Source organism: Odontesthes bonariensis, chromosome 2 (genome assembly GCF_027942865.1).
Source record: "Odontesthes bonariensis isolate fOdoBon6 chromosome 2, fOdoBon6.hap1, whole genome shotgun sequence".
Classification (NCBI taxonomy): Eukaryota; Metazoa; Chordata; class Actinopteri; order Atheriniformes; family Atherinopsidae; genus Odontesthes; species Odontesthes bonariensis.
Genome location: NC_134507.1, coordinates 17,773,284 through 17,787,747, shown reverse-complemented (window position 1 = coordinate 17,787,747; position 14,464 = coordinate 17,773,284). Strand labels below are relative to the sequence as shown.

Below are 14,464 nucleotides of genomic sequence, written 5' to 3'. Positions count from 1 at the left end.
TCAGGGTATATTATTTTGGGCAGCGACAATATCTCCACACTGAAAATCCTGCATATCAAAGATAAAAGAGACATAAAAGAGAAAACTCATGACTGGTTAAATTCACACTGTTAACTATAAGCAGATATTATCAGCTCTGACAAAGCTCTACTCTGAATGTGACAGGTTGTAAAACTAGCTGATGAAGAAAAACCTTTAAGTGAATTCTCTCCCGTGTCAGAGTGATGAAGTGTTATGAACCCCCCACTGGATCGCAGTAAACTAATATGACAGACTTCATGCCTAGGCTGTTCTTTTAAAGAACTGCATTAAAGATGAAACAATTCATGGTCCACAGTGGCAAAAGTTACAGAAATGAATAATGTTGAAGCAAAGAAATAATGAACTTAATTTGGATTAGCGAGCCATGGTGTAAAATAAGTCACTCTGATCTTCTGCCCTGATAACGTGAGCGAGTTCATGCTAAACTGAAACATGCCCGCGAGCGTAATGTGACAGCTAGCTTTTCTGAAAACACATACTGTTTAAGCACAATATAAATATACATTCACTCAGAACACCAAATAAAATCTCTGTCTCTTCCCACCTTGCCAGCCATCTGTGCATTCCAATCTGTCTTGTAATGGTTCTGTCACAAACCTGTCTTTATGGTGTCCCTGGGGAGGCGGCTGAGGTCCAGTAAGTGGCCACTTTGCAAAATAAAATAAAAAAATATTTAAAAGATGTTTTTCAAAAAATTATTATTATTTTTTTTAACTGCGAACAGTTTCCCAATTTCAACCAGACCACAATCTTTTTGTTTGAGCTCCATTATCTATCATTCAAAATGAGGCATCATTGTCTCCAAATGCCTGCAGAATGTCAACAGAGGCAGATTTCTGCACATTTAAAAACCCTCTTAAGGCTGATTTTTAAATCTATTCTTATTCGAGTACATGGCTACATGAAAAATTTGGTTCTTCCCACTAAAACACTTTCTTTCAATCCATGACTGACAGAAGCTTTCCCATTCGTGCGCAGGTCACAAAGCTGGTAGCAGTGGGAACTAGGTTTCCTGTTGACCTATTTACAGAGAAATATTTTCTGTTGAAGCTTTTACACTCTGGCATTCAGCCTCTATCAACTTTTGAACATCAGCCGATAAACTACTCTGCGAATTTGTCAGGCATTCTCATAGTTTGATTGACTGCAAGCCTCTTTTTTGTAAATGTCATTCTGCATCTGTCAGATGTGTCACTCTGATAAACAAATTGAGCATGTGGTTAAGATTTCCATTACCAATTCAATCTAGCCTTCTTTTTAAGTTTTAAAAACCTTTTTTTTTTCTCTTCAGTTTGTGAAGTAACAAAGTGGGTTCACGCGGTTATTTTTCTGACATTTCCCCAACACACTTCCCACAGCTTTTCATTGATATAGCAGCTCCCCATATGCTCGTGTTTGGTTACCTGTCATAACTTCTTGAAAGTGGAAGACCACTCCACAGAGAAAGGGCTCATCTGACAGCCCGCCCTCTGTGCAGACACTGAACTGTAACGAGATAACTGCAGCTTTCTACTGCAGCCTTGCCATTCAACTTTCAGCCTCATTATGCAGTTTCAGGATGGAATCGTAATGACTTGAAACAAGGCACACAATGATGTATATAAACACTTTCATAATTGTGCGCAGCTGTTAGCATCATCAGAGTTTCTCAATCACTCCCATATCGAGTATGAATCAAAGTTCAGAAACAGCCAGTATTTGCAATTATAATTAACAATACACAGAAAAATAGGTTAGAGCTTTATTTTTTAATGTGATACCATTTTTGGTATTCCTTCCATAATCATGACATGAACAGAGTGAATCCATGTTGTGTAAAGGGATTGAAAATATCATATTCTGTGGGTACAAATGTTCATATAAAAACACTATGGTCACACTGCCATTTTTCCCTATTGAAATTCAGCAATGACAGTCTTGTGGATATAATATATTTAATGCCATATGTTAGATTCTCCATCTCTGTTAGATACAAAATAGACAAAAATAATTTTTGATTTTTTTTTCCAGAAATTTTCAAAAACATTTCCAAGTGATCACAACATAAAATAATCAATGACAATCTGCTTCATTTGCAAGTAAAACACTATTAGCAAAATAAGTTTCTTTTACTTTTCTTAGTATATAATCACAATTTTCCCATCTCATCACCCTGATTTCTCAGTAAATATCTTTAACGGTGTTGTGAAATGAACGACAGTCTCTGATCGGTTTTAAGATTAAAACAAAAAGTGGCAGGAAAAAGGAAGTAAAACAAGAATTTACTCAATTAAAAAAGCCCATCTTTTGTCTTCAATAAAAAAAAAATAAAAAAAAATAAAAAAAACAAAAAAAACAAAAAAAAAACTGAAATTACACTCAAGCGTGGTTCACATAAAACTCTATATTTCTTTGAGGCACTGCCTTTCCGCTTCATATCTCTATCCCCTTTCGGCCTGCTGCTAACAAATGCTGAGAACAAGGAAGCTTTAACGTATTACTAAATTAAATATGAATAGAAGTTCAATCACATGTCAGAGATTGGAGCTTTTCAAGCTGAGGCACACATTTTATGATGATTTTCTTAGCAAAAGAAAAAAGAAAAAAAAACAAGTAAATTGACAAAAAGGAATTTAATTTTGTGCATGGCCAGTCAGAGTTTTGTCATTGGTATGTGCAGGCTGTTCCAGGGTCCCATCCACAATTCCTCCTCATCAGATAATGTGTGATCACTGTGTGACTCCAGCGTTTCTCTGCTGTTCCTGTGGTTGTCAACAGGAGTCTCTTGCTCATTGATACATGGGCTGTTTTTGTCAATCATGGCCTTGGCAATATTGGTTTTGGACCCAAAACTTTTTAGATCTGTAATAGCGGACCCCAAGGAGCCACAATTGGACAAAGTGTTGAGGTTTACGTCCTTGCTCGGGGAAACGCACTCACCTGTTCCATTTTCTGTGTTGTTTTCTGAACCCTCTATGCCAACAACAGAATTGGGTTCTTCATGAGTGACACCCAACTTGTCAAGTTTTTTAAAATGCTTACTCAGGCGGCATGGAGAGCCCATCTTTAGGTTGTTTAGATGGGGAAGCCGCCTAGTTCGGATGATGGTGCCATTCTGGGCGAGGTAAATGTTCCCGTTAATGTTGCTGTGGCTGTTGGGGAGTCTGTTCCGCTGGCTCTCCGTAGTGCTCTCCTCTCCCGTGGAACTGGTCTCATTCTCCCGATCTACCACAAGCTTGATCCTCTTCTTTCTCCCAGGCTGAGGAGGAGAGGATGAAGAGGTCAGAGTCAATACATAGATCATTTTTTCATTTTTCTATTCTTTTTAAGATAAATTACACAGCACACAAGTTCACACTGCAGGGTTGGGTTGCACACCAAATATTGAGATCACAGTATTCACAGAAAACTCTTGGCAAAATTTAGGCCTTTGTTCAAGGAAAAATGAAATACATTTTTTTTTTAGGATTTAACGTGGACTATTTGTCAACAAAGGTCATCTGTTGTTTTTCCATCAGGGTTTCTTAATGTGCAATTAATGGAAATATGAAGTAAAAAAAAAAAAGTTTTGTTTTGTAATTCACACCCACCTCTGGTGGGTTTTGTATTTTTCCGTAAAAAGTCGATTCGCATTAGGAGAGAACAATTAGCCAGTAAGCTCTAGTGTAGAAAACTTTTAACACATGATGAGCTTTTTCAGCTTGTAGAGAAGAAATATGACCGGTGCTCGCATACTAACTGTTATTTCTTTAAGGGAACTACTCTGCTTTCCATTCTGTTTAACAGAACCATAATACAGTTCATCTTTTGACCAGAGAGCACATTTTTGTCAAACATAATTCCAATTTGTTTGATTTTTTTTTTTTTAACTTTTGTATAATGGACTTGGACTTGATCTTAAGAAAACAAAGAGCAATAAACTGCTGTTAAAACTTATTAGTCAGTAGTAGCTCGACTCCTTTGACAAGTTGGGATTTTACAATGTGGAAGATGGGACTTACTGATCGGTTGCCTTGACTTTTGGTTACTCTGGCAAACAAAGAGGTCACAAAAACACAAACCAACCTAACAGCTCTCGGCAGCTGTAGACGAGCTGGGATCTGCAAGGTTACAATGCTGTTATCAAAGGAGTCTGGTGGCACTGAACAGAGAATAAATGGATACAACAGCTTCGATTCCCTGTTAAAGTGGACTGTCTGATAACACAGTGGTGAAAATATTCTTGGAATACACTACATTTAAACAGATAAGGATTGTTTAGGTGGCTGAGGTACATTTTGCTGCTGTCCTAGCACAACATTCTGAGCCAGTCTTGTGTCGGTTCTCCTGCCAGCCTCTAATCCCTCGCCAAGTAGTGTAGGTAACACAGTGAAAAGGAAAGTGGGAAAAAAAAAAAAACAGGGAAAAGAGGACAGTAATGCAACATGTTAAATCTCACAGCTAAAACTGGAGTAAAAAGCTACACAAAATGCAAAGGCATGAAGGAGCACACAGAAAACATGAAAGAGAGCAATAATCCAGTGATATAAAAAGGAGAGTCAGATTCAGATGATTTGCAGCAGAAAACCACCAAGGTTTTTTTTTTCTGGCTCGGGAAAAAGAAATCAGAAAAAAGTGAATGCTTGAAACACTCTGTAGAGGCAAGCAATATTTCTTCACTCCCATGCAAGGGTAATAGATTTTATTCACTCTTACTTCACAGGGGACAATATATCATTCTAGAAGGCTGTTGAGTTCCCTTCAGATTCAGAATCAGCTTCTGACGTTTCCTCAGTTTCTTCTGCGTCCTTTGATGCGCTGCCAGTCCCTGATCCAGAGCCACTGACTGAAGTTTTGTCAGAGGAGATGGCATCCTCGTCCACTTCAGTGATGGGGGACAGTCCTCCGTATGTCTCTTCGGAGGTGACGCTTCTGATCTCAGTGCTGTAAGGAGGACCACTGTAGGGGGCAGAGGGCCCAGGGTCACCTGACGCCACACTGGATCTCCGAGATGATGATTCCTCGCTGACCTCACTAGCAGACTCTTTGCTTTCGTCAGCGGTTTCAGCTTCTTCCTCCTCGTCCTCAGACTCCTCTGTGATTGTGTCCTGGGAACCACGACTCAGGAGGGACTTTTGGGAACGCCGACTCCCACTGGTGGACCGGGAACCAGCGGAACTCTCCTCACTTCCCAAAGAACTCTCTGTTTTCTGACTACCAGATGAAGACCTCTCACTGACATCTGAACCAGAAGATTTTGTCTTGCTGGACCCAAGAGACGAAGAGGGTTCACTTCCTGACGCTGACTCTGCCTCTGCCTCTGTCTCACTGGCTGTTCCTGTCCCTGACTCAGCCTCACTGAGTTCTTCGCTGGACTTCTCTGAGGTTATTTTTGATGATCGGGTTGTCTGTGATGATCTAACACTTGAGCCAGATAAAGATGCACCACTGCTAGCAGCACCACTGACACTCTCACTTGCACTTTCACTTTCTCTTCTCCCACTTATTTCAGAAGCACTGCTCCCCTTGCTGGTCTCGGTGGCCGATGATCTCATAGAAGAGCGTGCAGACGATCCACTCTCTCTAGTGCTGCCCGAGGCTTCGTCCTCCCCTGACTCTTCATCAGAATCTCTCTCTGTTGCTGAACTCTTTTCTGTACTCGTTTCCTGTTCTGTCGCTGTGCCTGTTTTTGACTCAGATTTGGAATCTTCCCCAGAGTCTGACTCCTTCTCAGTTTCTGACTCTTTCTCTGTAGCTGATGACTTCTCTGACTCGGATTCTTTTTCTGACTCTGACTCGCTTTCACTCTCCGATCCTTTGTCACTGGCAGATTCCTTCTCCGTTTCCTCCTCCTCAGATCCGGACTTGCTTTCCTCATCAGAATCCCCTGGCTCTTCATCTTGCTCTTCTTCTGAGTCAACAGTGCTTTCGTTTGTATCATCCCTGTCTAAATCTACTTTAAGATGATCTCTGTCGACACTACTTTTCTCTGAAGATTCGTCATCGGAGCCTTTTTCCTTACTGCTTCCACTTTCACTTGCTTCTGGCTCACTTTCCGTCACACTAATTGACACTTTAGACTTTCTTTCATCCTCACTGGTGGCTTTTGAGGCCTCCTCATCTTTCTCACTGCCTGTGGCTGAGCTATGACTCACGCTACTCTGTGACTTCCTCCTGACCTGCAACCTGTTGCTTATGTTGATTCTCTTTAAAACTTTGCTAAGGCGACTGCGGGAATCAGACTTGCTGTCTATGGGTCCCATCGGTGCTGGCCTGTCGGTCAGGCTCTCCTGGCTGTCAATACGGCGGGCTGACATCAGCTTGGCGTAATCCTTGTCTTTCTTACCAGCGCCAAACATCTTGAGCATCTTGGCTCTCTTCCATGGAGATGGGCCAGAAGGACTGGCGTCAGATGGCTCCTCTCCTCCCTTGCCGGCTGCCAGGAGTTTGCTGAGTTTCATAACAGACTTCAGTCTTTTGGCAGCCTTAGAAGGCTCACCTTCCTCTGCTGGCTCAGCTTGTTCAATTTCATCTTCTTGCGGCAAGTCCCTAAATGCGACCCTCTTTGGTGGACCTCTGCCTCGCATGCCACCACGCCCTCTGCCTTGGCCCTAAGACAGTCATATTTTATTTAGCAACCTTTTCTGATTATAAAGCCACAATGCTGGAATGTCCCATAGGGTTTACACAGTTGTATCAATATAACACAGGAAATTCACAGCCTATTAGGGCGATAGTGAAAATAACATTGATCATAAAAGAAAGTATGATATTCCCATTGAAGGAATGATAATACCTCAGGGCCATGTGGACTGTAGTAATACCCATCATCCTCCATGATCACCTCTCCGTATTCATCATACACGGGAGGTATCAGCCTCCTCCGACTGCCATACTGAGGAAAGTCATATCTGAGAAACAGATTCAAACAAAATACACACCACAATATGATGTTTAGAATTATTGTGCATTGCATTCAATTGTTGCTAGATTTTCAACATTTCCTCAAGTAAAGCAGCTCGCAGTAGTGACACTGAAAATCATTGGATTTAATAAAAACAAGAATTTACAAAGTGCAAACTTGAATGCCACAAACACATGTATTACTGTTTTTTTTTTTATTTTATTGTGGGCTGTAAAGTAAATGTACTGCCCCGTTGTACTGGTTGTGATAGATACAGTGGAATGTAACATTATTAATTGGCCAAAATAAAACGTTTCTGTTCGTAGTTTTCATCACTATTCTTAATTCGTTATCCCATTTCCTGTTGTATAGTGCTGGCCCCATTTCAATATTCAGGACATTTCATGGCCACATAGACAGTAATTTTTGCGGTGATTGACTGCACTTTTTAGAAATGACTTTTTCAGTTTATGGAGAATGTGATGGAGATTAAAAACACAAGCCCAAGCTAAAAAGCTTTTGAAAAATACAGTATTTGTCAGAGGAGTCTCAGCATGTGTGTGTGTCTCAGCAACCACATGCTGCAATGTGACCCTGTGTTGACATAAGTAAAGCTTAAAGGCCATTTAATCACTTGAATTAAAATGGTGAGCATAACTATTCTACAATATTCTGTATTTTTTTTTCATTCTAAGCAGGTCTGGCTATACTATATGGCCTTCATCAGCAGAGTATTAAATGAGACTATCTGTTTCAGCACACATCCTATAAAATAGTCTCATTTGTCTCTGTGTGGCCCTGTGATGGACCGGCGTGATGGTGTACCCTGCCTCTTTTCCAATGACAGCTGGGATGGGATACAGCCTCCCCGCGACCCTGAATTGGATTAAGCGGGTATAGAAAATGAATGGGTGGATGGATCCTATAAAATACTTTGGTGACATAATGCACATCCCTGTTTTTTTTTTACAAATCAAAGTGAAAAAGAAAGGTGAAGAGACTCAATCTGTTTGGGAGTCTGAACAGCAAAGCTCCAGGAACCCTCTTGGTTAATTAAGTTCCCTTAGATTTTGTGTTGCAAAAAGTAGACAAAATTAAAAACATAAAACTTCATGACATGGTTCCAAATTCACCTCTAGTGGTTAGCCAGACTAAAAAGGGTATCAGTCCCGTCAACATTTTTCTCAGTAAATATATTTCGAATGAAGTTATTGATGTGACATTTTCACCAGATGAAGGTAACCCAAACAATCCATATATACTTAGACATTTGCTAGTTAAGTTATGTGTTATAAAGTGAAAAGACACTGGGAATAAGTATTGAACACATGAAGAAAAGGAGGCGCAAAAAGGCATAGAAAGCCAAGAAACCAGTAGAAATCTGTCAGTATTTCAAAAGCAATCCTGCCCCCTATCAGTGCAAAATAATATTAATTGGATAAGTCCTAATTGATGGTCTATAAAAAGGTTTCCCATTATCAAGGTGTTACACAAGAAGCATTTCACGGTGGGTAAAAGCAAAGAGCTCAAACAAGACCTTCGCAAACCTGATTGATGCAAAACATACTGATTTCTAAACTGCTGAGTGTTCCAGTGAGCAATGTTGAGGCCAGAAGTGGAAAGACAATCATTACACCATAATCTGGGCACAACCGGTTGCATGACTTTTCAAAGAAGACTCAAAAGAATACAAAGGACCATTTGTGGAGAGCTTCAGAAAGACCTGGAATTAGCAGGTACAGTGGTTTCACAAAAAACCAGAAGTAACACGCTCAACCGCCATGGCCTCTATGCACGCTCACTGCGCAAGACTCCACTGTTGAACAAAAAACTGGAAGAATATAGTCTGCTCAGATGAGACCAAAATTTAACTCATTGGATGTTGTAGCACGCACCCTGTTTGGAGGCAAAATGGCACTGCACATCACCCCGAAAACACCACACTAACAGGGAAGTTTTGGAGGTGGGACTGGGAACATCATGGTGTGGGGCTATTTTTCAGCATATGGCAGACTTCATTTAATTGAAGAAAGGATGAATGGAAAAATGTCCATGAATGGAAAATTATACATTCTTAATAAAAATCTGCTTCCATCAACTAGGATGCTGAAGATGAAACGAGGGTGGAGCCATGGAACTTGCAATTGGTTTCAGAGAAAGAAAATAAAGCTGTGAGAATGGCCCAGTCAATCACCTTGAGTCCAATTGAAAATCTATGATAAGAACTGATGATCAGAGTTCATTCAGAGTTCAACCTTTCAAGATTCAAAGACAGTTTGTGTGAAAAAATGTGCCAAAATCACACCTGAACAATGCATACGGGGATCAGATATTCAGTGTCTCACTGTAATTAGTAAGGGAAGCATAGCAGGGATGCATAGGGATAGCGTTTATGATTTTGACAAATGTACATTCTTCACCAAAATATTCAACAAAACATTAAAAACTAGCAGAATCAAACGTGCAAAAGATGTTTTGAACTTGCAGTTTCATTGCTTCAAACTGTGGGAAGGTGTGCAGACAACCATGCCACCCCAGCAGTGCAGTCATTCAAGTAATCTTTGCTGGGGATGTAGAGGTCCAAATCCCCTGGTGCACGTTCTAATTGCCGAAAAGGTAGGAAGTATGTGTGTGTGGTATTCTGTCGCTACTCACTGAGGTCAACAATTGCTTCCAATCTTCTTAGATCCCAATAAGATGTTTCTGTCTCCATTTTTTTCTACTGTTATAGCATTTCCATGACTAATATTTCAGATATTTAATCTCCTGAAAGCAAGACACTGGTAACACTGATTTGTGTCTATGCCACCCTCTGAAAATTCAAGGTCTGCTGCAAAGCCCACATAGTCCGCCGATTGCTGGATTAAAAGCTTAATCACTCGGTAAATGTGTCCCTTATTGCAAATAAAAATAGATCAAAACCTTTGGTCATCGGGGCGGTACTCTCCTTGGCAGTAGCAGCTTTAACAATTAAGATAGTGACATATCATTAAAAACATAGTTATAAACCCTTGCTAATGAAGGCCAGTGTGATTCAGACACTGTAATTAGAAATGGTAAGGGCAACTTGTAAAATAAACTGGTGACTAACTAAAGAGGCAATTAAAGCGATTAACCTTACGAGGGACAGTTTTTAACAAAAGTTACATATGCCTTCACTGATCTAAGCCTGTGAGGTGTAAAAGCCTCTAACTATTTTGACAGATTTGCAGCGTAATTCCCCAGAATGTTGGAAGTCACCTGCAACAGAGCAGGAGTGTCTAATGAATAACAATTTCTCAGCAGCTGTTACGGTTTTGAGTTCCAAGTTTTTCGTCTTTAGACCATATGGGTAATGTAACAGTCAAGCCAAAACACATTTCATCCATTAAGCTATGGGACACATTTTCAGAGTCTCAGGTGCCCGAGTCAAGCCAGTGTAATTGATCTTATTTGATGGGAATAGAGGAGGGAAATAATCCTGAAGAGGGGAATAAATTTGCATAATTTTCTTCAAAACCTTTTTGAAATGATCTTCATCTCTCAAGGAATTCAACACTAAGAGTTGGAAAAGCAAGGTCACGGTAGATAATGATATCATCTAATTTCTTTTTTTTTAAACTTCAAATGAACCGATGGGGATTGATTCCATGGATCAGAGTACAATTAATGTGAGATGTGACCGGCTGCATGCTCACCCTTGGTCATAATTATAGTAGTCTTGTGTGTAGTAGTCCTGGCCTGGGTCAATACCTGACTCCATGGAGAGCTCCTGCATTTCAGGGAGGCAGACAGAGAAATTACTCAGCATCTCTCAGATAAAGATGGCAGACGAAGAGCAGCAGCAGCAGCAGCAGCAGCAGCATATAGAGTGAGCATACAAAAGAATCCCTGTGAATTAAGAAAAAGCAAGAGTGCGTCTACCTCGGGTCTTAGAAGAGATGGCCTCAGCAGTTGCTGTTGCTGCCAAAGATTAGTAAAGAAGAAAGATAAGGGAATGGAAGGCAGGAATGACCAGGAAAGAAACAAAGGAGGAGTTCACTTTTGAACCTCTGATTAAAAGCCAAAAAATGCTCCTCTTAAGCTCACTGGTCTACTTCTATTAAAAACAATGGAGAAAAAAGGTGAAAAGACAGATAAAATATTGCTGAAAACAAAGATAGGAAGAAGAGGAAAGATGCTAACGAAGCAACAGACGAGTGAAAAACTAACAAAAATCAACATCTTGTCTTTATCAGATATTGGCAGTTTAAACATGATTTGAAAAGGACAAATGGATTTCGAAGCCATACATTGTCAAAAAAGAGATTGTGTTAGATCCTTGATTATGTTTTTGACCATAGCAGAGAAAAACTCATTCAAATGCTTATCTGCTCTTTTAGAACAACCATAGAGAAAATAACACATCAAATCTAAACTGTAATGAGAGTGTTAGAAGTACTATAACTGAGTTCTCATCTTAATGTCATTCAGTGTTTTCCATCAACTGAACTGAAGATAAGAATAATGGGATATATGCTGCCTCAAGTTGCCATCAGCGACAAAATGTCTCAGCACAACAATAAGATAAACAGACATCACAACAAGCCGGCTTACCTGTCTGCCGTAGCCTTGCCTCCTATGGGTTGCAGAGAGAAGGAAATAGGACAAATAATGAATGTAGATTGACAGCAACATATTATGTGCTTTTACGTAAATGAAATGTTAAGGCTACAGAACTACTGTGTCTACATTCTGCTGACCAGTCAGGAAATTGCAGCTTTACTTACTGTGCATTTCCATGTGTTAAATTACAAACACGAGTTGAAGATATTGTTCAGTTTTCAAAAGGGAGCGTAAGGCTGCCAAGTTATCAAGCTGGTGGAGGATTTTTTTTTTTTTTTTTTACCCCTTTTCTCATCCAAATGTAAAGAAAAGAAAGAAAGCAAGAAGCAATAAATGCAAATATCAAAGAGGCGAGTAAGATTAGAAAGTGGAAAAAGTCAGCGTTTATAAAGCCACATCGAAATAATCTACCAGCAGAAATGAAAAGGACAGTCATTAAGGGGCAGAATTGAATGAAAATGTCTTTATACCACCATGATAAGCCCAGTGATAACAATAGATATATGTGTATACATATAAATATGTAACAGAATACTTAATAATGATTTATTTTTTGTTCATTTATTCTTCGTTAAACTTTGTCTTTTTTTAATGTTTGATAGAATTAAATTCCTAAGGATAAGAGTGCAGTGGCAGTGCCTTTAGTACAAGTCAATATGAAACGGCCCGTAATGGAGCAGCTCGGCTAAAAACCCTCAAGGTTCACAAGCATACAGCTGTAACTTGTCTGCACCCATAAATAATGACAACTGTCAAACACTTGGATATATGGCCAAGTGATGATGTGACATTCCCCTAGAGAGTTGTAATCTGTTATTATGGGCAGGGACCAGGGACCAGGGGACAGGGACAGGGCAGCCATATGCCACACCTCCCAGGCAGAGTGGATGATGGGAGTTGGTTCTGATGGATGACCTGTTGGCTTGCCTGCTGGCCACTGCTATTTCATACAACATCAAGAAAAATGACTTAGTGGACGGAGGGCATAGGAAGTTTGCACAAGAGGGGACCTGGTGGAAGATGGGTGATAAAGCAATGTGGAGATATAAAGGTGAGAACGATTGCCTCAGAATTACAGCAGGGAGCATATTGAACAGTCTAGTTACATAGTAAAGTAAGGTAATATGTAGCTTTATATTTCGCAATCTATGCATATTTTTACATAAGATTTACTAAAATGGTGTTGTGTCTGCATTGGTCTGCCAGGAGAGCACCCAAATGTTGGTAGAGTGGTTTCTATACTGTTGCATGAAACGATGTAACTGTGGTTCTATTAATAATATGAATTAACAAGTGTCCCACTGGTCACACCTTTTCCTGAAATTAAAGAAACACATACCAGACGGAAGACATTAGAAGAGATAGTGTGAATAACCATTGAACCAACTGAATCTTGCAAAAAAATTGGCATATCTTTAAAGACCAGAATACTGTAAAGAGCTGCTGGCAGAATGCTGGTTTGTGAGTTAGACTTGTGACAAATCCTATTACAAATTCAGACAGTTATACTTTAGTTTAGGTCAGTATGATAAGTTAACACACAGTATACAAAGAAGAACAATCACAGTAGCTGGGGTCCATGTTACATTTTAGCATGTCACGCTACGGGAAAGTTTATTCTCTGGCTTGATCTCCACATAAAAGCAGAAATAAATTTTTGCATGAGAAAATTAATAATGCCATCTTCTATGTGAACTAAATATATGCCTAGAGAGTACAAAAAACAAAGCAAACAAACAATAAAAAATACTTTTAACATTAAACTTACCATGACTTTTTTCTTTCTTTTGTCTTTTAAATTTTCCTAAAGAAATGGTTTTTTTTTCTTTTATGGGGCAGAACTTTTCTAAATCATTAGTTAGGACATGAATGAGTTTGATAAAAAAAACAATTACACAAATTGCATATTAAGAATACCATCCATTATGGTTCCATTATGGCTCGCAATTCTTTGGGTTAAAAGAAACAGCATGTGAACTGCTTGCCTCTTTACAAAAGAGATTACCCCATGTAGCGAACATGGAATACAAAATTAGCCAGCCTTCGATCTGCTCTTCAGGGGGAATATGTGATGAATCAAACATGACGTTACTCTGGATGTGAGGTATGCTAAGTCCATTTTGCCTTTGGGCATGGAGGGAGACATAAAAACATGATGTGTATGTGGGTGAAAAATAGAGGAGAGAAGTGGTGAGAGTGAAAACCTGAGCACAGGAAGCAAGAGAAAATCCTGCATTTCAATCATTTGAACGAAAGTAAGTGTGTCTTGAAAACCACGTGTAAAGATTAACAAGAAGAGGTCAAGGATTGGAAAGCTTTAGAAGCAATTGACAGGAGAGAGAGGGTACACAAGTGAAAGAAACACAGACAGGCAGGGGGTCAGAGGGATGAGAGAGGAAAGGAGAAGGTAACATTAGCTGACTGTCCAACAGGCAGCAGCCTTGGTTAACGATGGATTGGTTCTCTAATTAGTCTTTTTCAGTGTGCAGACAAACATCAGAGTGTCTACTTTATCATGTTGAGAGGATTTCTGCAGACATGTGGAAAGACAGGTTCCTTAGAGCTCAACTCTTTTTATTCAGCATGCCAGAGGCAGCCAGCGAATGTGTTTTACTTACACATAGACCTGGCTGCTATTGACATTGAGCTGTTACTATTGTTGAATGAAAGGACTACCTGTTGCCTGTCTCATAATACCCAACATAAGCTTCAATGTCATTTATGTATGTGTCCACAGCACCATTTCTGAGGGGATGCTCCTCTCTTTATCCCACATCTCTGCACTTTAATGACTCTTTCATTCACGATCATATGTATTTAAAAACAGCTGCAAATAACTGAATACTCTGAGATGAAGTCACTGTGGTAACTTTTTAAATAGGTTTCATCAACTAAATGATCACCTTTACTGAATCTGGAGAAGCTTATTTCATAGATGGGCATGCCTTTAGGGGAACTGGGAAAACAGTTATGGTA

The 14,464-nt window shown here is 39.7% G+C and overlaps 1 protein-coding gene across 1 annotated transcript in view; it reads right to left on the bottom strand.

The window, feature by feature from the left end:
* Nucleotides 1-3,196: 3,196 nt before the first annotated feature.
* Nucleotides 3,197-14,464, bottom strand: part of LOC142394780 (protocadherin-15-like) — a 211,494-nt gene continuing 200,226 nt past the window's right edge. The window contains exons 35-40 of the mRNA XM_075478392.1: nucleotides 11,480-11,501; nucleotides 10,808-10,846; nucleotides 10,582-10,655; nucleotides 6,797-6,911; nucleotides 4,717-6,611; nucleotides 3,197-3,280 (exon numbers count right to left, since the gene is read on the bottom strand). Of these exons, the coding sequence (XP_075334507.1) occupies nucleotides 4,740-6,611; nucleotides 6,797-6,911; nucleotides 10,582-10,655; nucleotides 10,808-10,846; nucleotides 11,480-11,501 (2,122 nt within the window). The 3' untranslated portion in view covers nucleotides 3,197-3,280; nucleotides 4,717-4,739. The remainder of the gene's footprint in view (nucleotides 3,281-4,716; nucleotides 6,612-6,796; nucleotides 6,912-10,581; nucleotides 10,656-10,807; nucleotides 10,847-11,479; nucleotides 11,502-14,464) is intronic.